General features: G+C 39.3%; 1 protein-coding gene across 2 annotated transcripts in view; it reads left to right on the top strand.

The window, feature by feature from the left end:
• MELK (maternal embryonic leucine zipper kinase) overlaps positions 1–23,767 on the top strand; it is a 40,240-nt gene extending 16,473 nt beyond the window's left edge. Inside the window, exons 8-18 of one of the 2 annotated variants that reach the window (XM_026712678.2) lie at positions 8,512–8,610; positions 10,203–10,271; positions 11,126–11,224; positions 12,084–12,170; positions 16,385–16,516; positions 17,387–17,518; positions 19,832–20,042; positions 21,474–21,561; positions 22,000–22,168; positions 23,025–23,128; positions 23,474–23,767. In XM_026712678.2, the coding sequence (XP_026568463.2) occupies positions 8,512–8,610; positions 10,203–10,271; positions 11,126–11,224; positions 12,084–12,170; positions 16,385–16,516; positions 17,387–17,518; positions 19,832–20,042; positions 21,474–21,561; positions 22,000–22,168; positions 23,025–23,128; positions 23,474–23,651 (1,368 nt within the window). In that variant the 3' untranslated portion in view covers positions 23,652–23,767. The remainder of the gene's footprint in view (positions 1–8,511; positions 8,611–10,202; positions 10,272–11,125; positions 11,225–12,083; positions 12,171–16,384; positions 16,517–17,386; positions 17,519–19,831; positions 20,043–21,473; positions 21,562–21,999; positions 22,169–23,024; positions 23,129–23,473) is intronic. The other variant, XM_087926351.1, reaches the window with a different exon arrangement.
• The last annotated feature ends 600 nt before the right edge of the window (positions 23,768–24,367 follow it).

Below are 24,367 nucleotides of genomic sequence, written 5' to 3'. Positions count from 1 at the left end.
CCCTAATTGCTTGATTTTTATCTTCTTGGCTAATGATGTTATTATTTCATTTGCTTCATCATTAGTCTTAGTTATCAGAGCAATATCATCAGTGAACAACAATAATAATGATATCTTCCCATTCTTCTCTCTCTTAAACAGACATGGGTCAGCTAAACCAGCTTTAAATCCTATATTGGTCAGTTCCTTCATAATATACTGGTTCCATTCGTAGCCCGATTGTTTAAGACCATATAGGCTCTTCTTTAATAACCAACAATCATTATCATTATTATTGTCTCCTTTAAATCCATTAGGCCTTTTCATATACACAGTATGTCTTAGTGGAGCATGCAAGTAAGCAGTTTCCACATCTAAATGGTTAACTATATATTTCTTGCTTGCTGCCCACACTAATGCTGCCTTAACGTTGCTGCTTTCAGACTAGGTGCAAATACTTCATCATAGTCTTTTGCACTTTGTCTAAAGCCTTGGGCTACTAACCTTGCCTTATGGATTGTGTTTCCATCTTTATCTGTTTTTATTTTAAAAATCCATTTGCAGCCAATGGGTTTTTCATTACTAGGTAATCTTACGTTTTCATACACCTTCATATCCTTTAAAGACTTCAATTCTTTATTAATTGCTGCATACCATTTTTCTTTCTCTTTAGAAGGATACCTTTTAATCTCATCCACAGTAGATGGAACTCTATTTACCTGGCACACTGTGTTAGCCTGGTATCTATCAGGCGGTCTAGATACACGTGTAGTCCTTCTGGGTATTACTGGGCTTGGTTGAGTTACTACCGGTTCCTCATCTTCAGCTATTTCTTCCTTTAGGGGCTCTAATTCTTCCTGTACTTCTTGCTTTACATTATTCTTAAAGTTACAGGGATACTTTATGGGATTTCTGTAGGATTCAATAACCACCTCTTTATTGCTATCCTGCTCTAACTTATCCCATCCTACGTGCTCTAGAAATTGGGCATTGGCACTACATAACACCTTTGATGTGCCTTTCTCCCAAAATCTATATGCCCTATGGTTAGCTTGGTAACCAACAAAGAAAAATTGTTTAGCTCTATGTTGCCCTTTATGCCTGAGTTGTGTAGGGATATGCACCCATGCTGGTGCACCAAATGTGCAGGTAACTCAAATCAGGCTTCCTGCCATGCCACATGGTGAATGGTATTTCACCAGTGGTTGAGTTAACCACATTATTCAATAAATTATTAGCACACATTGTTGCCTCCCCACAAAGAATCAGGTAACCCAGAATCAGTTAACATAGTGCGGGTCATCGCCTGCAGTGTTTGGCCTCTTCTTTCAATATATGCATTGTGCTGTGGTCTGTATGGTGCAGATGTGTTATGAGCTATTCCAGCTGCCTTTAATCTACTCTGGAATTTGCTATTAACAAATTCCGTGCCATTATCTGTCACCAAGGTTATCAGTTGCCGTTTGGTTTTTCTTTCAGCAAACTTTAACCAGTTGAAAAAATGTTGATATGTTTCAGTTTTGCTTTTCATTAGGTAGCAAAACCCATATCTAGAGTAATGGTCCATAATGCTCAGTATATATCGAGCACCCCATACTGGGTTTCTTTGGACCTATAATGTCTGCAAATACTACTTCTAAAGGTTCTTTAGTTTTGAAACCATTTAGCCTATTTGCAGGCAATATTTTACTCTTATCTTCACAGCAGACATTACAACGCAAATACTTATCACAGGGTTTTAACCTTATTCCTTCAGATAACTCAACTGTACGTTTTAGCATTTTAAAGTTTACATGCCCCAAACGCCTATGCAATAAATGGATACATTCATCATGAGGCTTGGTATTTTTAAATACAGCCTGTGCCTCCCCTTTCTTACTATCATGTAAGACATACAATGCTCCATTTAAAGCTGCAGTTACCTTTTTGCCATCCCTTTCCAGTGTGCACTTATTATTCTTAATATCACAATTGCTAAACATGGCCAGTTCAAAGGATTTCTTTGGCTTCTTTAAATTCTGGCGTTTTCCTTTCTTGCAGAATCTTGCCAAATGTCCTCTGCCTCCACAATTAAAACACTTTTTAATTGTGTATGCCGTTGAAGATAACTTCTCTTCTTCCGGGTGCTTTCCTTTACACAGCTGGTTTCTCTCAGGCTTTGAAGATAATTTCTCTTCCTTATTCTTATCTTCCCTCAGCTGTTCACGTTCGCTCCTTCTCCTGGCTTCCTCTAATAGCCGGCCGGTTATCTCAGTTACTGATAAACTGTCTTTTGGCAATACTTCTAATGCAGTCACAAAATCATCATAGCTTCGATCCAGAGAAGACAGTATGATGTATACTTGTTGCAACTCATTAAATACAAGCTCTTTTTCTTGCAGTTGTTGAAAAATGCTTTTCATACAGTTTAAATGAGTTAACATGTCTCCATTCATCTCAAGATGTGTTCTAAACAGCTTCCGTGTAAGATTAATATGAGCTCCTACACTGTCTCGAACATAAACCCTTTTAAGATTATCCCAGCATTCTGCAGCATTTTCCACTCCTCGGATATGAATGAGTTGCTGGTCAGACAGGGTAAGACCTATGATGCACAAAGCCTGCTCATTCTTTCTTTCATAGTCCTGTATCAGTTTATAATCCTCTTCATCATTAGGATTTAAGTTTGATACATCTGGTGGGTTTGTAATTATGTCCCACAAACCTTCTCTTCGTAGCAGTAAACTACACTTCAGTGACCATGAAACATAGTTTGTTCCATCTAGTCTGGATATCATGGACAGACTTGGCAAATTAACTTGTGCCATTGCTATGCAGAAAAATAACTATTTAACAAACAGTTTGTCTTTACAGCAATGTGTAACTCTTGACCAAAACTCTCACTGCTAAAACCTGGTTAGCTAGACTGTGCACACTGCTGGGCCCATAACCAATGTTAGTGTTTGGGGATAAACCCCCTAGCAGAGTGTGCAGCAGCAGTCAAGCCAGGCAGCCAAATGAGAGAGAGGCTGGGCCCATGAGTATACACACACTTGAGACAAAAAGACTGTTTGTGGTTTTAAATAGGTATTTAATTCATACAGAGATTAAGAATAGTCATTCAGTCCATATGTAAGTATCCAGTTTATCAATCCAGTTATCAAGTCCATTAAACAGTAAGTACAATGTCTTTATCTGCTTTTAATCTTCTCCTTCTGATACCTTTCTCTCAAGACAACACTGAATCCTCAGCTCACCAGTAAACAGTCCTTGTGTTCAGTTGAATTTGGTATCTGGCACAGTAGCCTCCAAGGTAAGCAGATAGACGTTCCAACAACAGTAGGCAACAGACCAGGAACAGTAACCAGGTGCATCCAGAAGCCGGACTCAGACAGTTGCATCCAGAAGCCGGGGCTATTACGTTTCCCCTCTACCTATATGGCTGCCTGCAACCGCACCCACAATGACATTGCAGTTTCTTGTGCTTAAAGCTACAAAGCACTTAATCCTAGGTTTACATATTTATTCAACCCAAACCAGTTGGAGTATCCATATACCCAACAGACATAAAGAAGAACTTCGTCACAAATGTGAGTTATGAAGATACCTGATGAACTAATAATAAATACTTTGTATTGATGTTTTGTTGAGTTTATCTACCTCTGTAGAGAATACAGAAAAACCGCTGCTATAGAGAACGGCTAAAGGTTTGCTGCTTCCCTTCTAAGAATGTGTTGTTTCCCTTCAACATCACTTTTTGCCTTATATCAATAAAGCAGAATATTTGTAGCTAAGGGTTGAAATGGGGGCTCCTTGGTGCTCTCTGAGCTTGCTTGTTTTCTTGCAGACGTTTCATTGCCCTAACTAGGTAACATCATCAGTGCTTATCTAGCACAAACACTGATGACGTTACCTAGTTGGCGTAATGGAACATCTGCAAGAAAGCACCTCATTTTAGCCTTGTTTCCATGCTGATGCTATCAACTGTGAACCTCAGAGGAAAAAAAACCTGCTTTTTAAAAAAAATTTATTCTTTAAAAACAAAAAATACAAAAATCTCGTTTCCATTAACAGTTATTGTGTCATTGTATATACATGTTTCTTATTTTGTGACTACATTATTTTTATCCTTATCCTTCACCCATTCGTACCACCTCTCCCATGTCGCATAGTATTCTCGATCCTCTTTGCCTTTCAGTTCCATAGTGAATTTATCTAGTTCAGCACATTCCATTATTTTTTGAATCAAAACTTCATCTGGTGGTATTTTATCACTCTTCCAATGTTATGCTAACGTGATTCTTGCTGCAGTTAAGATGTGTACAATAAGAGGTATCTTTTATCTTTACTCAAATTCCCTTTGATCATACCTAATAAAACATTTTGGGTTCCAAATTCAATTTTATTTTTTGTAATCTCAAAAAGCCATCTCTGTATTTTTTTCCAGTATTTTTTGACCTCTATACATTGCCACCTCCTATGGAAAAACGTTCCTTTCTTTTGTTTGCACTTCCAGCATTCTGGTTTCAAGGTTGGATACATTTTTGCCAATCTTGCCAGCGCTAAGTGCCATCCACAAAACATTTTATATTGATTGCCATTGACAAAGTCAGCTTGCAGTTCTTGGTCCAAGTCTTTTCCCACTCATCCAAATTTATATTATGACCCACATTTCTCGCCCAGTCAATCATTGTTCCCTTAACAATTTCCTCCTCTAGTTCTACTGTGTTTCTCATATAATAAGGCCGGGTCTTTTTTTTTTTTTTGACCCCGAAAAAACGGCTAGGCTGTCTTTTGGGGGGTGACTTAATTTCCCCCCTTGCATCCTCGGGCGGGCGAGCGGTGATGGCTTGGATGTTGACCTCGGTGTTGGTGAGGCACTTCGTATCGGGAGACCTTCCGCCACCATTGCTTTCCCTTCTCCCTGTGCTGCCACGGCGTTTGGAGCAACACCGCGGCATGGCATTTGGCGCAGCCACGTGGGGCCGGCCAGGGCTCCTCCCTGCAACTGGAGCCCGGCGGAGACACTCAGCTTCAGGTGCTCCCGTCGCTACCTTCCTGGGCATCGCCAAATGCGTGGCTGCACCAAACACCGTGGAATTGCTTTAAACACCGCGGCAGCATGGGGAAAAAGGAAAGCAACGGTGGCAGAAGGTCTCCCAATACGAAATGCCCCACCAACGCCGAGGTCAACGCAGGCAGCACCATATCCGGGTATGCAACAAAAGTACTTCCTAACGGCAAGCCCTCACGCCATTCCCCCCCATTTCGCATGTTTTAATATAGGCCTTAATTGGGGGGGGGGTGTAATTTCATTTTTATAAAACATGCTGGGACTTCCTTTTGGGGGAGGCTGTATTGTTGGAGAAACACGGTACCTCCAGTAAATAATTATATGTTCGTGTTATAAATTTTATATCCTTGCCTGTCAAGATTTGATCTAAATTTTGTAAATCTTTATCTATCCCTAGCTCCTTTAAATCTTTCTTAAATTTAGTTTGAATTTGCAAATGTACCCACCAGTCTAAAATTATCCCTTGTTCTTTTAGTTTATCCAGTATTTTTAATTCCTCCTTTTCATCTACCAATTCTTTATATCTAATCATTTTTTTAATGTCCCTTGTATTTGGATATAAAATAGCTTCCATAGGTGAGATCCAGTTTGGTCTTTTCAAATAATGCTTTTTTTAATTTTCTCCCATGTTTGTAAAAGTGAGTCCCTTATCAAATGTCTATGGAAATAGGAGTGGATCTTATTCTTTTTATCCCATAGAAAGGCATGCTACCCAATTTGGAGGTCATGACCTTCTATCGCCAAAATTGTTTTATTTTTTAAGTTTATCCACTCCGTAACCCATAGTAAAATTGCTGCTTGATAATATGTTTCCCATTTTGGGAGTCCAAGGCCGCCTGGTTCTACTATCTTGTAACATTTTCAATTTTATTTGTGCTTTTTTTTACCATCCTACCCTGAAAAAGTTCTTATCCAATTTTATTTTGGGTATATGGATACCCAACTGGTTTGGGTTGAATAAATATGTAAACCTATCTAATGTTTTGAAAAAAGTTCTTATCAATTTTAGCGGTTACGCAGCCATAAAGGTAGGAAGGGAACGTAATAGACCCGGCTTCTGGATGCAACTGTATGAGTCCGGCTTCTGCATGCACCTGGTTACTGTTCCTGGTCTGCTGTCTACTGTTGCTGGAAGGTCTATCTGCTTACTTTGGAGGCTACTGTGCCAGATACCATTTTACCTGAACACAAGGACTGTTTACTGGTGAGCTGTGGATTCAGCGTTAGTACTTGAGAGAAAGGTATCATAAGAAGAAGATTACAAGCAGATAAAGACATTGTATTTACTGTTTAATGGACTTGATAACTGGATAGATAAACTGGATACTGACATATGGACTGAATGACTATTCTTAATCTCTGTATGAATTAAATATCTATTTACAACCACAAACAGTGTTTTGTCTCAAGTGTGTGTATACTCTAGGGCCCAGCCTCATTCTCATTTGGCTTCCTGGCTTGACTGCTGCTGCACACTCTGCTAAGGGGTTTATCCCCAAACACTAACAATAGGTATTGTTTGAAAATAGTATAATAGTTTCGGTAGTATGTTCATTTTTATGGCCGCTATTCAGCCTAATAGTGATAGTTGTAATTTTCCCAATTGGCCAGATTTTTCTTTATATGTGAAAGTATTTCATATAATTATCCTCTTTTATGGAAGAGCATCTTCCTGTTAACCAAATTCCTAAATATTTAAGTTTTATGACACTTTGTAATCCCAATTTCCTTTCCACTTTTTTTTAACTTTCTATCAAGTTTTTGGTTATTACTTTTGTTTTATCTTTATTAATTTTTAGTCTTGCTACCGCCCCATATTCTTCTAATTCTTGAATTAGATAAGTCCCTGACTCCGTTGGATCTTCCACAAAAACCACCAAGTCATCCACAAACGCCTGTACTTTATATTGTTCTTTTTTGCTCTTCAGTCCAATTACCTCCTGTCTTTGTCTAATCTGATTTAAAAGAACTTTGATGATCAAGATAAAAAGCAGAGGCGACATTGGACACCCCTGCCTTTCACAATCTTAAAGTTTTCAGTAATCTCTCCATTTATAATTACCCTAGCTTTTTGGTTCGAATAAATTGTGCCAATCATTTTCTTGAATTTAGATCCAAATGCCATATTTTCGAACTGTTGGATCAAGAACTGCCAGCTGAGATTGTCGAAGGCCTTCTGAGCATCCAAGAAAATCAATGCTGCCTGCTTTCCCGGGTGGGCCTCATAGTATTCTAATACGTTTAATACTATCCTTATATTGTTCCTTATCTGTCTAGAAGGTAGAAAACGGTTCTGGTCAATATGAATAAGTTCATTTAATATAATTTTTATCTTTCTGACATTATTGTTGAGACTATTTTATAGTCTACGTTCAGGAGTGATATTGGTCTATAATTTTTAATCTGTTTGTGATCTAAATCTTCTTTAGGAATTAGTGACATATTCGCTTCTCTCCATGGATCGGGTAATTTGGCAAAGTCTAATACCTCATTGTACACATCTAACAACACTGCTTCAAGACATTCATAAATACATTTATACAGTTCCGCTGGAAGACCATCCGGCCCTGGCATCTTATTATCTTTCTGCCTTTCAACCGCCCTTTTCAATTCCACCACTGTTATTTCTTTATTTAATATCTCTTTCTGTTCCTCTCTAATTTTTTTGGAAACCTTTTCTGTTCTATATTCTCGGTTTATTCCATCCTCCCTATATAGTTGTTCAAAATATTTTTGTACTATTTTCTTTTTCTCAGTCATTCGATATTCAGGGTTCAGGAAGAAAACTGCTTTTCAATGATGAGCTTCTACTACACTTAAAAAATGGCAAGAATAATCCACTTCTCTCCAACTCTAGCACTTCAGGTAGTCCTTGACTTCCAACAGTTCATTTAGCAACCATTCCAAAGTTACAACAGCAGTGGCAAAAAGTGACATGTCAGTTTTTCACCCTCACGACCTTTGCAACATCCCCCATGGTCACATGGTCAAAATTCAGATGCTTGGCAAGTAGTTCATAGTAATGACAGTTTCAGAGTCCCGGGGTCATGTGATCGATCCTCTTTTGCAAGCTTTGGACAAGCAAAATCAACGGGCAAAGCCAGATTCACTTAACAACCATGTTACTAACTTAACTAATGCAACGGTTCACTTAACAACTGGCAAGAAAAGTCATAAAGGGGGCAAACTCACTTAACAAACATTTCACTTAGCAACAAAAAAATTGGGCTCAATTGTGGTCGTAACTCGGGGACTATCTGTACTGTCTTCCTGTTCCCTGGGGTGACATGCTCGACATCTTAAATATAGTGCACAGAATTGTTGAACCTTGAGGTCTTGATAGCCAATTAAGCATCTCATGTTTTTAGCCAGTTTGTGTTTCTTGGCTGAAAGTGACTCGAAACTGTTTCTGAATTGAGGGGGATGTGATTTTGCCATGCCTTAGTTTTTAATCACTTTATCTTTTTTTATCATCTCAGGCAGATATCTGGAGCATGGGAGTCCTTCTGTATGCTCTCCTTTGTGGATATCTACCATTTGATGATGACAACATGATGGCACTCTATAGGAAAATTGTGGTACGTATCCTATTTTCAAGATCCAGGCCTTTCTGTTTAAACAAGGACTTTCATGGAGTTACTGTGGGAGAGATCTGTTCCCAAAAGGAAAATTCTGAGCATCTTATTACTGATTTTACACAAAATAAGATTGGAAGCTCCATCGTATAGAAGCTGGAATCATGTTACAACTGAAATGCTGGTGTTTTCTTACTACTCTAAGATAGTAATATTATTTTAGCACAAAATGTTGAAACGATCTCTCTCCTTCTCTTTCCTCACAGTGAGAGGTATAGCTATAAACACCCACATAATCACATTTGCTTTGGACAGTTTCTTCTCTTGCACCCTGTCCTGGTGTGTAATTCCATTTTTTTCCTTGTAATATGTCTTGCCTTTTCAGGGTGATATCAAGAAATGGGAAGATTATGGAATGAAATGAAGGGTACTAGTCTCCCGTAGAGTGGAAAACTTGGTTATTTCTAGATACTCTAGGGTTTTTTTAAAAAAAAAACCTGTCTCTTTTCCTATCCCTTATCTGCCTCTAGGAATCAAAGACATCCAGGGAAAAACAGGCAAATCTCAGTATTAAAAGACATTAGATTGGGTAGCACACTGAATTTCAGTTGGGATCAATTTTTTTAGGGAAAGAAATGCTGAATTGCATTCGGATTCAACAAAAACAAAGCAACTGTGACTGGGTTCAATTCACATGCCTTGCATTTCTCTTCATTTGCTATACATCCTGTGATTCACGTATGCGCAGTTGCCTAAATGCTTCAGCTGGTAGCCTCAGCTTCAGCCGAACAATCACAGTTCCAGCCAGTGTAATCATGTATAGGTAGTAACTTATTATCTGGAGTATTCTTGTTATTCCTCAATAAGCCTCTTCAGCAGGCAGATCACATGCTGTGCATGCAGATAGTCTCTCTTCCAGAATTATTTGTAATACATGGAAGATCTTCCACATCTCTCTCCCTCCCTCCCTCCCTCCCTCCCCCCTTCCCTCTGTCTCTCTCAGACTTGATTTCTGTATCATTTCTATGATTTTATAGCAGACCACAAAATGATTAATAAATAAGCAGCTTGAAAACAATGCATTAATTATATGGAATAAACCAGCATTTTTTCATTGTTTTAACTGGGCATCTTTTTTTCCCTGTTGCTCTAGGAAATGCAGTACAGATAGGATGCTTTGAGCAAAGTATTTGACAAAATACGCTCTGACATTCTCATTAGCAAAGTAGCTATGGCCAAGATGGTATGGCAATTAAGGAGAAACATAGCTTGCTCACCTGGGACTTAAAGAGTGTCCATCAATTATTTCTTTTCTGAGGTTGAGGTGTCAGGCAGGGTGCTTTCAAATCTTATTATGGGCCTAATGCTCTTTATAGTTAAGGATCAATATGTAAGGTACATGAGAGAGAAATGTCAGTAAAGTGAAAATAAGTAATAATTAATCTCCATTATGTGTGGGTCTGCCCAACTGTACTCCGTGTTAATATATTTAAACGATGTTGATGAAGGGGTAAAAGGGAAGCTTGTGAATTTGTGAATGATGTCAAACTGGAAGAGAAGTTCATTCAACTGTGATGTCTTTTTTTTTCCTACAGAGGGGGAAATATGATGTCCCCAAATGGCTTTCACCTGGCAGTATCCTGCTTCTGCAACAGATGTTGCAGGTAAGCCTCAGACACAAGAAAAGGTCTCACTGGATCACAAACTTTCCAAGATATCCGTACTTAGTTCAACTCTTCTCACTCTGCTTATGTCAGCCTTTGTTTATATCCCCTTCCATTGTTCTGTTAATCTGGAGCTAGTATTGAGATATTCTGTCTTTGAATATGGAAGTTCTATTACACTGTTGTAGCCAAAGGTCAATAGACCTGCTTCCTGTACAGTTGTTCAACTAGCTCAGATGGAATAATACACCTTGAAGGGCAAAACCATTCAGAGTGGTTGGCAAAACCAACCCCTCAAGAATAAGTGCTAAAATGCCTGAAAAACACTGGATGCTATTCGTCACAGCACTGGCTTCTCTTAGTTGCAGATCAGTCCTATGATATCTTTTTCTAATCCCTATACAGGTAGTCCTTGAGTTACGACCACAATTGAGCCCAGAATTTATGTTACTAAGTGAGAAATTTGTTAAAGTCCGTTTTGCCCCATTTTACAATTTTTCTTGCTGAGTTGTTAAAAGTGAATCGCTGCAGTTGTTAAAGTTAACATGGTAGTAACTTGGTTGTTAAGCGCATCGGGCTTCCCCGTTGACTTTGCTTGTCAGAAGTTCGCAAAGATGGCCACATGATCCCTGGACACTTCAAACGTCATAAATATGAGTCAGTTGTCAAGCATCCAAATGTAAATCGTATGACCATGGGGCTGGCTGTAACAGTCGTAAGTGTGAAAATGGTCATAACTCACATTTTTTCAATGTCATGGTTACTTCAAACGGTCACGAAATGAACTGTTTTAAGTCAAGGACTACCTATCAAGGGTCTATATTTTAAATTATGTTACTTTTCTTGACCACTAGGTGGACCCAAAGAAACGGATTATGGTGAAGCATCTTTTAAATCATCCTTGGCTCATGCACGGTTATTCCTTTGCTGTCCTGTGGCAAAGTAAATACCCCGTGAGTTGATCAATTTATATTAACGAGACCCTATCTAGGAAAACCTGGGCCGATGTGATTAGTGAATAGTTTAATCTCCAATTGCAAAGGAAGCTTGCTATTAAAAGTTCTTAGCTTAAGAACTTAAAACATTCTGAATAACGTGGTGGCTGCCATGCCATCCTTGTATCAAAAATTCTCTGCTGAGCAATCTTGTACCTCTTGAGTTTCTAGGGCAAAATCAAGAGATACCATTATTCTACCTGTTGCTATTACAATCTGTCAAAATGTACACAACCCTCGGATTTTGGGAAGAGCAATATAAAGTATTGATTTCAGCTTAGCTTTCTGTTATATCTAGCACTAGGCTATTCAATGTAATTTAAAAGCTATTCAATATCAATCAAGCTGGGCAGTTGTCAAAATAAATGTTTTTCCAATGAACCTTTCCGTGGCCCCGATTCTCTGAAGACATAGTTGCAAGGAAACTGCCTTGTATATCAGATTAGACTGCTTGGCCAGCGTTATCTGTTCTGATTAACACACATTATCCTGGGCAATAAGCACAGATTTTAAGAAGGCCCTCTTGAAATTAAGGATGTTATTCTACTGTGCGCCTTCTGCCCTGCCCCAAACCCTCCATTGCTTACCTCCTCTTACCTGTCAGAACTGGCATTCTTCGCCTTCTGTAGGTCAGCGGCCCCCAATCTTTTGGGTACCAGGGACTGGTTCTGTGGAGAGACTTTTTCTCTGCAGACCGGTGTGTGTGTGTGGTTTTGCATAGCCCAGTTTCTGGCAAAACTCGTGTCATTTTTATTTTAAAAAGAAGCTTTTATATTTTCAAGTCTTAATTGTAATATATAAATGTTTTCCCTCCCAGCTTGGATGCCTTGATGAAGATTGCATAACAGAACTTTCTGTGTTTCATAAATGTAGAAGAGAAAAAATGGCAGACATAATTTCAGAGGTAACGGGTTTGTATTTAATAATCGTTGGAGAGTCTAGGGGAGTAAAAATGCATTCGTTCAGTATCAAAGCTTGATATTGAGAGCTGACATATTTTGACTTCATTTAAACTTGTAAATATGTTTGTAGTATAAACACTTGAGAGTCTTTTCTGGAAGTTTGGAAAGTTTTCCGTGTAGACTGACTTCCCATGCTCAAAACTTACGTTTTCAAAGAGTATCCTTGGAAACTTCTTTTGGGATCCTCTATGTCAGCAGTGTCAAACTCGCATCGTCACGGTGGCGTCACGTGACGTAGTGGGACTTTTTTTCCCCCTTCGCTAAACCAGGCATAGGCATGGCCAGCACGTGATGCATCTGGCCCATGGGCTAGGAGTTTGACCGCCCTGCTCTATGTCAACTGTTAAATATCCATTTGTTGGGCATAGCAACTGGGAGGAAAGTTTGGTGTCCATTTCAGATTGCATTCTTAGCTTCCATGGATCAGAAAGTTATAAAGACTCGAATCAGAAATTTAAGCATGTGAGATTAAGTCCATCTTCCACGAACAGCTTCTGGTCCAATGTCTATTCTGCTTCTGTTCTTTTGTATGTATTTAAGTTTATTCATTTAAGTTTCTAGGCCAAACAGCCGCACTCCAAATAGTTTACAGCTCCTATATTACAATATTAAGATTAAAATGCTTATAAACACAGCAACCATAAATCTGTCATTCAAAAGCCAAAGTCTATTAAGCCAAACAGTGTCATTCTGATTATAGCAGCAGAGAAACATGTTTATAAATACTATGGTCTTTCTCCTCATATATTCAGGCATCACTTCCCTTGGAAGGAACATCACAATTCTGTTTCATCACTCATTCAATGATGGGAAAGGCAGATTATTATTGCTCTGTGACATCCCAATAGAAAAGGAGGTAGGCTATTCTAAAGGTGGCAGAGCTACCACCAGCCAAGAATCTCACCCTTGAGATTCTTGTAATAGAAGTATTTCAGAGGTGGAACTTATAACATTTCCTTCAACTATCTCAGGGAAGGGAAAATTGTATCCAATGTAGGCAATCTTAGAGATATCCAGGAACTGGATAAATTACATATAACTTTAAGGGTAATGACCAGAACTTTGAATTAGACTCAGAAGCTAATTAGCTTAGCAATAAAAGCATCTACTGTCAGCTGGGCAAACTAACTGAGCCCATAACTACCCAAATGTGCTGCATTATGGACCAGCATAGCTTCCAAATGGTCCTCAAGAGCAGCCTCATGTAGAGCAGGTCACCATAATCCATCTGTAAACCCATCAGCTTTTTACCTGAACCAGAACGTTGCAATTTGAACCAATCAAATGGCTTGATACAATCTGTTCTGAGTGCCAGGGTGCAGACCAGACATTCACATCTGGCCATCTTATAGTCCTGACAGGTACAGATGTAGAACCCACATTTTCCTGAAGTAGGTAGGTTCTCTTTCATGCATACAGAAAGTTGTCCCGGTCCCTTCCTCTATTTTGGCTATGGAAAAAGCAAGACAGAAGTTACTGGACCAAAGCTATATTAAGAGGAGATTAAGGTTGTTTCCAAGAGTCTCAGATTAAAGCCTGGAATTTAAGAAGAAAAAAAATCCAGGAAGATTGAAATAGTGGAATGAGGAACATCGTGGAGGTAGGACTCTTGAAGGAAAAGAAAATTAATTTGTTTTGGTGTCTGTTTGTGCCTTAAAAGTCCGCTATCGTTTCTCTGCAAGTTCAGCAATTGTATGGACTTTGACTTTTTGTATCAAGTAATAATTCCCCTTTTTTGTTATTTGAAATAATAATGTAAAATCCCACTCAAAGATCTTTACAATGAACTGCAATATTTTTTATTTGTAGCCAGCACCATCTTGTGGTCTGCCTAGAGCATTGTCTTTTCTTTTGCAATTCTCTTTTAAAGCTGCCATTAACAACCCCCACCCCCAATGGCCTGGACTGTTCTATTTATTTCTCTCAGCCAGGAATGTTGGCTTTAATGTCTAAAACGTAAAATAGTGCCAAAGTTTCTGCTAAATTTTAAATGTATATAAAGTTAGGTATTGTTTTTGATGGGACTGGGTTTCATGTCTTGACAATGTTATGGTCAAGAGATAGTGCTAACATCTCTCCTCTCTTCTCAATATTTTAATCACCAGAAAGCGTACACCAGGCTTAAGGGGATAGATACCCAGTGCGTTGCTCTGGAAATTAAATTGTTCTTGGAGGAACTTAGCACCACTAAGTAGGAGGGAGAGTCAGGTGTGTGAAGAGCCAGAGGGCTTTTATTTTATGAGCTTGAACTGTGGCTTCCACTACACCAGGGGTGTCAAACTCACATCATCATAGTTGTGTCACGTGACTTATTGGGACTTCCCCCCCCCCCCCATAGCTAAACCAGGCATGGGAGGGGCCAGCACATGACAATCCAGCCCATAGGCCAGGAGTTTGACAGCCTTGCACTACACAGTCCCTGTTGTGTTTTTGGGTACATACAGTACATTAGGTGAAGTAATGGCACCTAGCACTTTGTCACATAAAGAATTGGCCTTTAACTTACTTCTGAATGTACATTGGACCTTTGGTCCTCGTTAGCATGAACCAGTATTATTTCTCCATCTACAAATATTTGGATCTGACCACCTTTACCTCATTTTGCTTTGTTAGAATGAGGCTCAAGTATAGCCTTATTACCAACTTCAGAGAAGTTTGACTAGAATCCCAAGCTGGTTTTTTTTTATATGGGATGCCTCTTGCATGGAACAACTTTCCATGATTTTTTTTTTTTTAGAAAGTGGCTGGATGTCTGCATAAACAAATTAATTGTGATGCTGTATAAAGGTACTTAAATTATCCATACTGTCAAGGACAAGATAACCAATTCCTTGAACTCAGTTACCATTGGATATGAACTATCCTCTGCTGAATGTTTTTGAGACCTCATTTGAAGGTGAAATTCATTGGCACACCAAGAAAATACTGTATATTATTTAGCCTCCTTGTTAATTTAATTATTCAATTTATGAAGTTGTAAAATACAAATATCGGGGGGAGGGGTTCTTTTTGGTCCAATCAACCATCCCAAGATTATGAGATTCTGCTCCCCTAAAGCAACATACATATCAGTAGCTATTAATTCTGTGAGGTAAAAAGTCATTTGAGAGAGAGGAGTCTGTAAAACAATGGCTTGGGTGCTGCGGAGTTTCTGATTTGAAACTTGCAGAGCACACACACATTTAGCAATGCCGAATTAAGTTTTAGTATTTCAAATTCCTTGCCTTTTAAAAATACTTTCCAAGTCTGTTGTAATAAAATGCTGCATTTCCTACAGAAGATTCTGGTTAGAGACGCTGTCTGTTCACCTGAGATGCTAGTCAGGCTTGTTAGCTTACAGAGGATATTAAGAGCACCCTTTAGACTTTCCTCGAATTCCCCAAGGAAACTTTTGCATCTATATTGGTAGAAATGGATTATGGTGACGGGTACGCCTTTTTCCCAATACTGATCCCATTGTTGAAAACAGTCTGTTTTTTCTTGTTGAGTTTTTGTAAACATATTGGTCTGTACACTTCATCGCTGGTCTGCAGGCACTAAATTTCATATCCCTTTGGAAAACCATGCAAACCTAAATTCTTAACTGCTCAGGCTTCATCTTCATGGCAATCAGCTGCTTATTTCATGGTAAGAATTTGCATATTTCATGGCAGATTGACTTGAAAAATACAGGCTGTTTTGTGATTGTGAAATTAAAACTAAAGAGGCTAGAGGTAAGACATGAATCTCACAAATTTTGTGATCATAAGGTAGGAGTGGAATTAATGAGTTTTAATTCTGCTAAATGTATCTAAATGAGCAAACATGTCTCTAAAGGGCCAAGATTGGGGGTAGGAAATTCTATAAAATTATTCTGCAATTTAACTGAAAGACTGCAGAGTAATAAAGCGACCTTGGCTTTTGAGGCAGGTCACGGATTCAAATTCTGAATATCTCTTTCTGGGAGAGGGGGCTGGGGAGTTATTGGAGGGAGTTTGAAGCGTGAGGGGTTTTGCTCGCAAGCTGTGTTGCTGTCTGCCTTTTCAAGGAAGAGTGATAATCTGTGGTATGCATTTCACTGAAAAAGGCTTAAAATTCTGGAATGCAAGTGAGTTTCGGGTAAATTGTTATTTTTTTTTTTAGAAACAAGTAACCAGAATGTATGTTTCTTTATTAGTGGAAATATGATAATATATCTGCAACATACCTCTTGCTTCAATACAAGAAGACTCATGGTAAGCCTGTTCGCCTGAGGATTCCTTGTCTAGCAGGAGAATGTATGAGCACCACACTATTCAAAGAAGGGAAGGTATGTTATCTATTTTTATTGCTATCTATTTTGCTGGTATTCCAATAATAATGACTGGGGATGGGGACTCCAGTGTTTGCAATATGACAATAATGCTCTGAATTGTGAACCACTCATCCTGCGACATATCCAGTTTAAGTCAGGGCTTAGCAAATCTAACTGTAATATATACAATTCAGGGCATCGTAGAAGGCTCCAGATACTGCTGTATTAAAGCTAAGCTGTTTTAAGTCTTCGTGTGTATACGTGTAGCTTTGAGCCATTGTTGATTCCTTGCAAGTGCCGGGACAAGGCCCTGCATTTTGGGGCAAAATTTCAGAAGTAGTTTGCCCTTGCTTGCTTCCTAGAGCTGAGAAAGAGGGATAGCCCAAGATCACCTAGCTGGGTTTGTGCTTAAGTCAGGAGTAGAACTCAAGATCTCCTGATTTCTGCCCACTGCCTTAACCACTAGGCCAAATTGGCTCTCTGTTTTAAATCTTGGCAAGGTCAAAATATCAAACCATTTGATAGCATTGTTTCTTTACCATTGGAAAAAAATTACTCAGGTTTTATTTTATTTTTTTAAAGGAAGTTGTAATTTTCTATGTACAGGGCAAAGATCCTATTACACAATCCATCCTTATATTTTATCAGCAATCAATTTGTAGTATATAAAAATGGGACTTGATGGGAAGTGGGTAAGAGTAATATATAAACTCCTTGTTAACAAAATAAATGATCCAAGTGTATTGCACTTAAAGCCTTTTTTTTTAACTATACTGTCAAAGTGCCAGACTGGATTATTGTGCCAAGGGGCCTTCAGAATCAATCATAGACAGTTGTGGACTTGTGTCGATCTATACATTACTTCTGAAACAATTCTTTGTACAGATAAAAAAAGCCCTGAGTTATGAAGATGGTTCGGACAATAAAGAACTTCCCTATGTATTTGGCTCCATGGAATTTCTAACGTCTTTTGATGATGGTCAGCTTATGTTAGGAAATACACCCAGACCTAAGCAGGTATCTACAAATATTGACCTTTTATTCTAATTTATTTTCTCAGCACTGTATTTAAACCATGTCTAGCTTTTGGTTTGTACTCTTTAGAAAGTAGAATCTAGTTGAATATTTTCTTTTTATAACATTGCTTCTATATGTAGGTATTGTATATTGATTTGACTTATATCCTCCTTTTCTTGAGGAACTCAAGGCAGAATACATGTCACAATTCTATTTTCCCCACAACAAACCTGTGCAGTAGCACCAGTTGAAGAGGAGGAAGTGGTCCAGGGTATGTCTATAGCTGAAGGTAGATTTTAGGATATGGGATTTCCCACTTCCGGTTCAACAACCCTAACCACTACACCATGGTAAACAATTGTATTGCTTGATATATCCCAGTTTCAGAAATAACAGCAAAAAAAAAAGAGATTTAGGCTAGTGGGACCCGATTTCCATGAGAAAGATTCTTGGCATCTCCCAGCAGGAGAAATTTGTTGGTAACTCTGGAAAATACCAAACTAGAGACACCTGTAGATTGACAGTTGGTTAATGGCAGCCTTCTGTAAAGGGCATCTCAAGTCAGGATAAGTACAGTAGTGGCCAAAATTGTGGAAACCTTTTGGGGGAAGTGTATTTTTATGCCATCACTACCAAACAGGGAGATTTTGGTCTCATCACTCCAAATAACACTGTCCCATTTTTCCTCTGTCCAGGTAACATGGGTTTTAGCCCAGTTTAGTCTTTTCAACCTTTGTTTGGGAGATAAAAGTGGCTTTTTTCATGAAATTCTAGATTTTAGGCCAAATTCCTGCAGTCTGCGCCAAACAGTCCTTGCACTCAACTTCACATTGTATTGCACCATTTCATCTTGTATAGACCCAGATGATTTTCTTCTGTCACGTAGACACTGTCTGTTAATTCTTCTATCATCACTTGCTGTTGTGCATCTTTTCCTCCCTTTACCAGTGTGGTTTTGTAATGACTGAGTCTTTATATACCTCTTCAAAAACTTAGAAATGCCACCTTTGATTTTTTTTTTCTAATTTCTTTATAACTGTAGCCTTGTTTACTTAATAATATTATTTTACATCGCTTTCTGGATGACCAGTCAACTCTTTGCACCATTACTTTAATTTTATTACATTTTACAAGTTCACTAAATGAAAGAACACAAAAAAAAACCCAACCAATTTGATAGTGATCACATAACACACTGGCAAATGTCTTCCTCTCAGCTTCAGTACATGACATTAATAACTGAATCCTACTGTGATCTGATTGGCTCATTGCCAAAACAAGATTGCACCTGATTGGCTCTCTAAACACTCATGCTCATTGGCTACAATCAGATGAAGGAAAGCTGCCTAATATCAACCTAAGCAAGTTGTACTTCCTTTTTCTGGTTATTTGGCTATAACTTTTCATAGAATACAGATAATTGAACAAACTTTGTTGCATTATGTTCTTGATTAAATTATCTTTCCATTGATATATAATTTTATGGTACTACTCCCCAAAAAGTGGTTATTAGCCATCAATCCTCAAAACTACACCTTTCCCAAAAGGTTTCCACAATTTTGGCCACTACTGTAGGTATCTTCTAATCAGCCCCTGGATAGGAGGACAGCTGTAAAGTACACTGCATTTTCTTTTAGAAGATCAAGGTAAAAATACACAGAAGTATATTGTAGATTATTATTGGGATAATCTGTTTAATATGGTGCAAGAGCTAAATAGATATAGAAATAAGGATGACAAGCTACATTTTTTTCTCCAGAGTTCTTAGCAATGTGCTGTTAAATTGCAGCAATGGTGCTGGTCTGTCACCAGATACTAGTGACACCTTCCATACACAAAAAAATTCTGTAGACAATTAGACAATGCTTATAGATTTATTAGAACATATTGCTCCATTTTACAGAGAAGAATGTTCTCTGGTTTCATACGCATACTCTACATTGCTTATATGTCAGTGCCTGAGATGAGATGATATTAGAGCCAGTTGAAGTGGCCTTCCTATTTTCTGCTTTCTCCATTCTTCCATCTGAGACTGATAGCAGAGTGTCCCTATAAGAGACCTTCTGAATTCTACTAGCTGGGCCCTCTTATGTCCTCTAATACAAGATCTTGTAACCAATAAAGAGTTGAAATAAGCACTGACACAGAGCTAACTTGTTTCTTGGTGAAAAGGGTACTTGAGCTTGTCCAATTCATGAATAGGCTGCTCTAGTATCTAGGATTTATGATGGTGAACAGATAAAATTCATGTTCTTCACATAAAATTGGAAAGCCTTTGTCTAAATATCTTTTTTTTTCCTAATTCATTTTAAGAAACTAATGTTCCAGGATGGGGGAGAGTTCAGTTCGCCGTTACTTTCTGTGCCCAAGAGAGGAACATCAAACAAACGTGCCAACAAAGAGAACACTGGTGCTCCAGCTGCCCAGGCAGAGACCTTTGCACTTCCTCCACCCAAGACGCCTACTTGGGACATGGCTGAGAAACAAGTGCTGACCTCTTCCAACTATTCTGTTCCACTCGAGGGTAAGATTTGTAACTGTAGAGAATGGATTGAAATGAGAAACTTTCAACTGGCTACATAGGGTGTGGACTTGAAAACAAGCGATAAGCTGACTGATAGCATACTTGTCCTGAGGCTACTATTAAAAATGGCATCCTTATGTTGAAGGGGGGTGTACATTTTTTTTAAATACCAGGTTGATGCAACTATTTTATGTAATGTACTTATCCAATCATTTCTGTGAAATGTATTTTCACCACACAAAAGACGTAATGGGTGGGACTATTGATATCTACCCACGCTTCTCCCAAAATAAGACCCAGTCTTATTTTTTTTTTTCCTCCGAAAGATTAGGGCTTATTTTGGGGGAAACGGGATATCAGGGTGATCAGCCTGGCTGGGCGCCCCGCCCCTGTCACGCGCACAAGAGGCGGCAAGTGCATGGGGAAAGATGGTGTATGGTCGCAGCTGCACCCCACCAGCTCCTTGGTCGACTCTCACTGGGGCTGTGCAGCCTGCACAGTGCAGGTGAGCTCATTATCTGTCCAAGCAGCAAGGGGAGGCAAGTGCTCACTGGGGGAGGCACACAATCCAGATGCACCATGTGAGCCACGGGAAATCCGAGAGTTACTGGGCCCAAGCGGGAAGCTGCAGAAGGCGTGTCTTCACACAGCAGCAGGCAGAGGCACGGGGGAGGGGGCGTAAGGCAGGTGATCCTGACATGCTGTGCGGGCCTCAGGCAAGCCAAGAGATGCAAAGACGAGCCTCCCATGGCCGGCCAGCCACTCCATCAACTCTTGGCTTTCCCACAGCACACCCAGATCATATGACTCTTCCCCCTTCCCCGTGCCTCTGACTCCACCTGCTGCCAGTGCAGCCACACAAAGACGAATCACCTGCCCTCTCCAGCCTGCTGACTCTTGACTTGCCCGTGCAGCATGCCTCTGTCTCTGCCTCCTTCTTGGACAGGTACTCATCTGTGTTGCATAGGCTGCTGCTGCTGGACACCCTCACCGCCTGTGGTGCTGGCCATGCTACCCACAAACACCCTCCCGCCCCGGGTGATGACCTTAACTGGGGCTTATTTGGGAGGTAGAGCTTCTATTAGGAGCAAACTAAAAAATCAGACTAGTGTTTATTTTCTGGTTAGGTCTTATTTTCGGGGAAACACGGTATTTATTTCAACTTCACTTTCTTGTAAAATGCACAAAATAGCTTCTTTTAACCCTCCTTTCAAACCAGACTGAACCCGGTCATGCCTTCTCTCCCTCCCCTTGCATGTTTTTCATGTAGTTAATTTTTAACTGATATCCTTATTCATATTTTTTTGTCTGGGACCACTAACCAAAGATCAATCTTCTTTGTTAACTTAAAACTAACTTAAGCATGGTTATAAGAAGAAATAGTTATCTTTCTAAACCCGCTGATTCAAACTTGAATGGTTCTTCTTGCAGAGAAAAATTCAGTCGCCCAACCAGTGCCAGTAAATACTCCTATTAAAGCAAATGAGCTGACAGCCAACGTCATTAGCCCCGAGAGAAGGTAAATGTCCAGCAGTTATTCCAGTCTTAATCCTTATATTGGTAAGAAAAGTGCTTTTTGCTGTGTATCAGTGCTGGCTGCGTTAAACCTATTTAAATCCTTTCCTACATTTACCAACAAATATTAAAAGGCTGTGGGCCTTTCTTTAAAAACATTACACACTTCAGCAATCTTGGATGCATTCCTATTTTCCATAATTAAAATTCACTTTTGTGCCCCCAGAGAATTGGAGCACATATATAGTTCTCTCTCAAAAATCCCAAATGACTGTTGTGCAGCAAGCCCTCCTGTTTGTTGTTGTAGTTGTTGTTGTTGTTGTTAATTTCTTCCTCCTCCTCCTTCCTGCTATTGAAACAGAAATGGAAGGTCCATTGTTGCTATAGTTGAAGTGAGCAGCATTAAATTTACTCACCTGCGTGCTGTCTCTCATTATGGCAGGTGCCATTCAATGGAGCTGGATTTAAATCAGATGCATCTGGAAAATGGCCAAAAAAGAAAAGGAGCCAAAATGTTTGGGAGCCTTGAAAGGGGCTTGGATAAAATGATCACAATGCTTACCCCCAGTAAAAGGAAAGGTTCGACTAAAGAAGGCCCGAGGAAGTTAAAGGTATGATAGTCAATCAGACTAATTCAGGTGAAGTGAATTGCAGGGATCAAGGGAAACAATTGATACCAATCCTTGTTTTGGCTGCTGATCCCCAAATATGAAACCGGCTCTTCAAGAGAAATGAGGCATTTTATCCGATAATAAGACCCATCACACCCAATCTTTTAAAAATACAACCGGGTGGATTCTTGGTATCTTAGGTTAGCTAGCTTGAAGGGCTTTTGATCTGTGATCCCAACCTTTGCAGAATGCAGGCTTGGAATAACTGCCACATAATGTATTAAGCGCACTCTGCATTTAAAACCGGACAAAGTTGCTCCTGTTTTCCAAAGGTTTTCCCAGGATGCTTCTAACCAAAATTAACTGTTTTTCATGTGCCCAGTAGGCTTTAGCATTTTCATTGCCAAAAGACAAAATTTGGAGTGCGAAATGCTGATTTAAGTTCAAATGTGTTATGCTTTTTTCCCCCACTTCACCTCCTGAAAGAATACAGGAAATGATCTGGGCTTCTCAACAAAGTTAAGGATAATTGTTTATTACCTCTCATACAAAACACCTCTCTTAATATCATAGGAATACTCTATTTTGATTTTATCCTGTTAAGTTGGCTTCTAAGGGGCATCTAGTTGGCACTATGGAAACAGACTGTTGGTTTCAATAGGTTTTTAATTTGATCCAATTCAAGTGCATTTATATTTTCAAGTTCCTAATTTAAATGCAGGAAGTTATCTCGGAAGGATTTTCCACATGTTAGTTTGATCTTAATATACAGCACATAAGAACCTATATATATAAAGTGACAGAATATCTTGCTCTGGGAAATAATCCTTTCTTTGTTAAATACTTCTTCCTGTAGGCTCACTACAATGTGACATCGACTAACTTAATAAATCCAGATGAGTTGCTACAGGAAATAATTGCTGTCCTTCCAAAAAAGCAAGTTGAATATGTACAGAAAGGGTAAGTAGGGTAAATATTCCTTGAGTTCTGCCCATGATGGCGATAGCTTGTCCCAGATCTGTGTCAGGAATTGCTTTATGCCAAACTTGCTTCATGTCATATTCTTCAGAAAAATATTGCCTGAAATATCAACATTCCAGGTCTGAAGCTGCTCATTTTGCCCTGTGTGGCTGCTAAAAAACAATCCATGTTGGCTTTCTTGTGTCTTAGTGATGCTTATTGGTTTTCCAAGAGAGTTGAATCATTAAATCTTCCCGAAAATAAAAACCCAGGGTTCTTGTTTTGTTTGTTTTTAAAGATTTGCTGGGCAGTAGCTTCACTTTTGCCTCTTTTTGTTTTACCCAGTTATAAACTGAAGTGTCAGACCCAGTCAGACTATGGCAAAGTGACAATGCAGTTTGAATTGGAGATTTGCCAGCTAAGCAAGCCTGAAGTCCTGGGCATTAGAAGGCAACGGTTGAAGGGCGATGCCTGGGTCTACAAAAGACTAGTGGAAGACATCCTGTCAAGCTGCAAGTTATAGATCTCCTAGTTCATTACGAATATACAGACAGTTTTTAGCCATGCTTATTTCAACCCGTTTAGTATATATTTTGTTTTAAATAGAAAGCTTTTTATCAATAAATATGGCCTACCGTGTCTTTGTCTTCACTTTGTCTTTTTATGCATGAATGCGATTTCTGTCTCTGTGTGGATGACCTTGGGGATTGAGAGGAAGAATTGCTGCCTAGGAAACAATCAGACAAGAGAGGCAGGAACTCCACGTGGCTAAATGGTCAGAGAAAGAAACTTAGGCAGCAACTTTCCCTAATGGATCAAGCAGTTAAAATTGGCAGCAGGAAGTTGGCACCTTCATGCTTGCAAGAGTCTTATTAAAGTAGCCTTACAATAAAACAGAATTAGTTCATCTAGTCGTGTTTCCTGGCTGGCTTATCTGGGAGGACTGACATAGAACTTGCTCATCTGGAGGCACAAACTTCCAGCCACAACATTTAACTGCTTGATCCATTAGGGCAGATCCTTCCTTTCTCTGACCCTTATGCCACTGAGGGCTCCTGCCTCTCTTGTCTGATAGTTTCCAAGGCATCATCATGACTCCTCTTTCCCCAAGGTCATCCGCACATTCCATTACACTGTGGGAATGAACTGTTGGGTTGCAATTTAGCAAAACAGCAACTTCTCAGATTACTGTTTTTGTAATTACATATTGCCAGCAACCAGGATTTTGGGAGCAGGGGG

The sequence above is a fragment of the Pseudonaja textilis genome, chromosome 2 (assembly GCF_049901715.1).
Source record: "Pseudonaja textilis isolate UNSWEBS1 chromosome 2, rPseTex1.2, whole genome shotgun sequence".
In the NCBI taxonomy this organism is placed as follows: domain Eukaryota; kingdom Metazoa; phylum Chordata; class Lepidosauria; order Squamata; family Elapidae; genus Pseudonaja; species Pseudonaja textilis.
The sequence above is the reverse complement of the archived record's forward strand: the minus strand, read 5'-3'. Positions and strand labels throughout refer to the sequence as shown.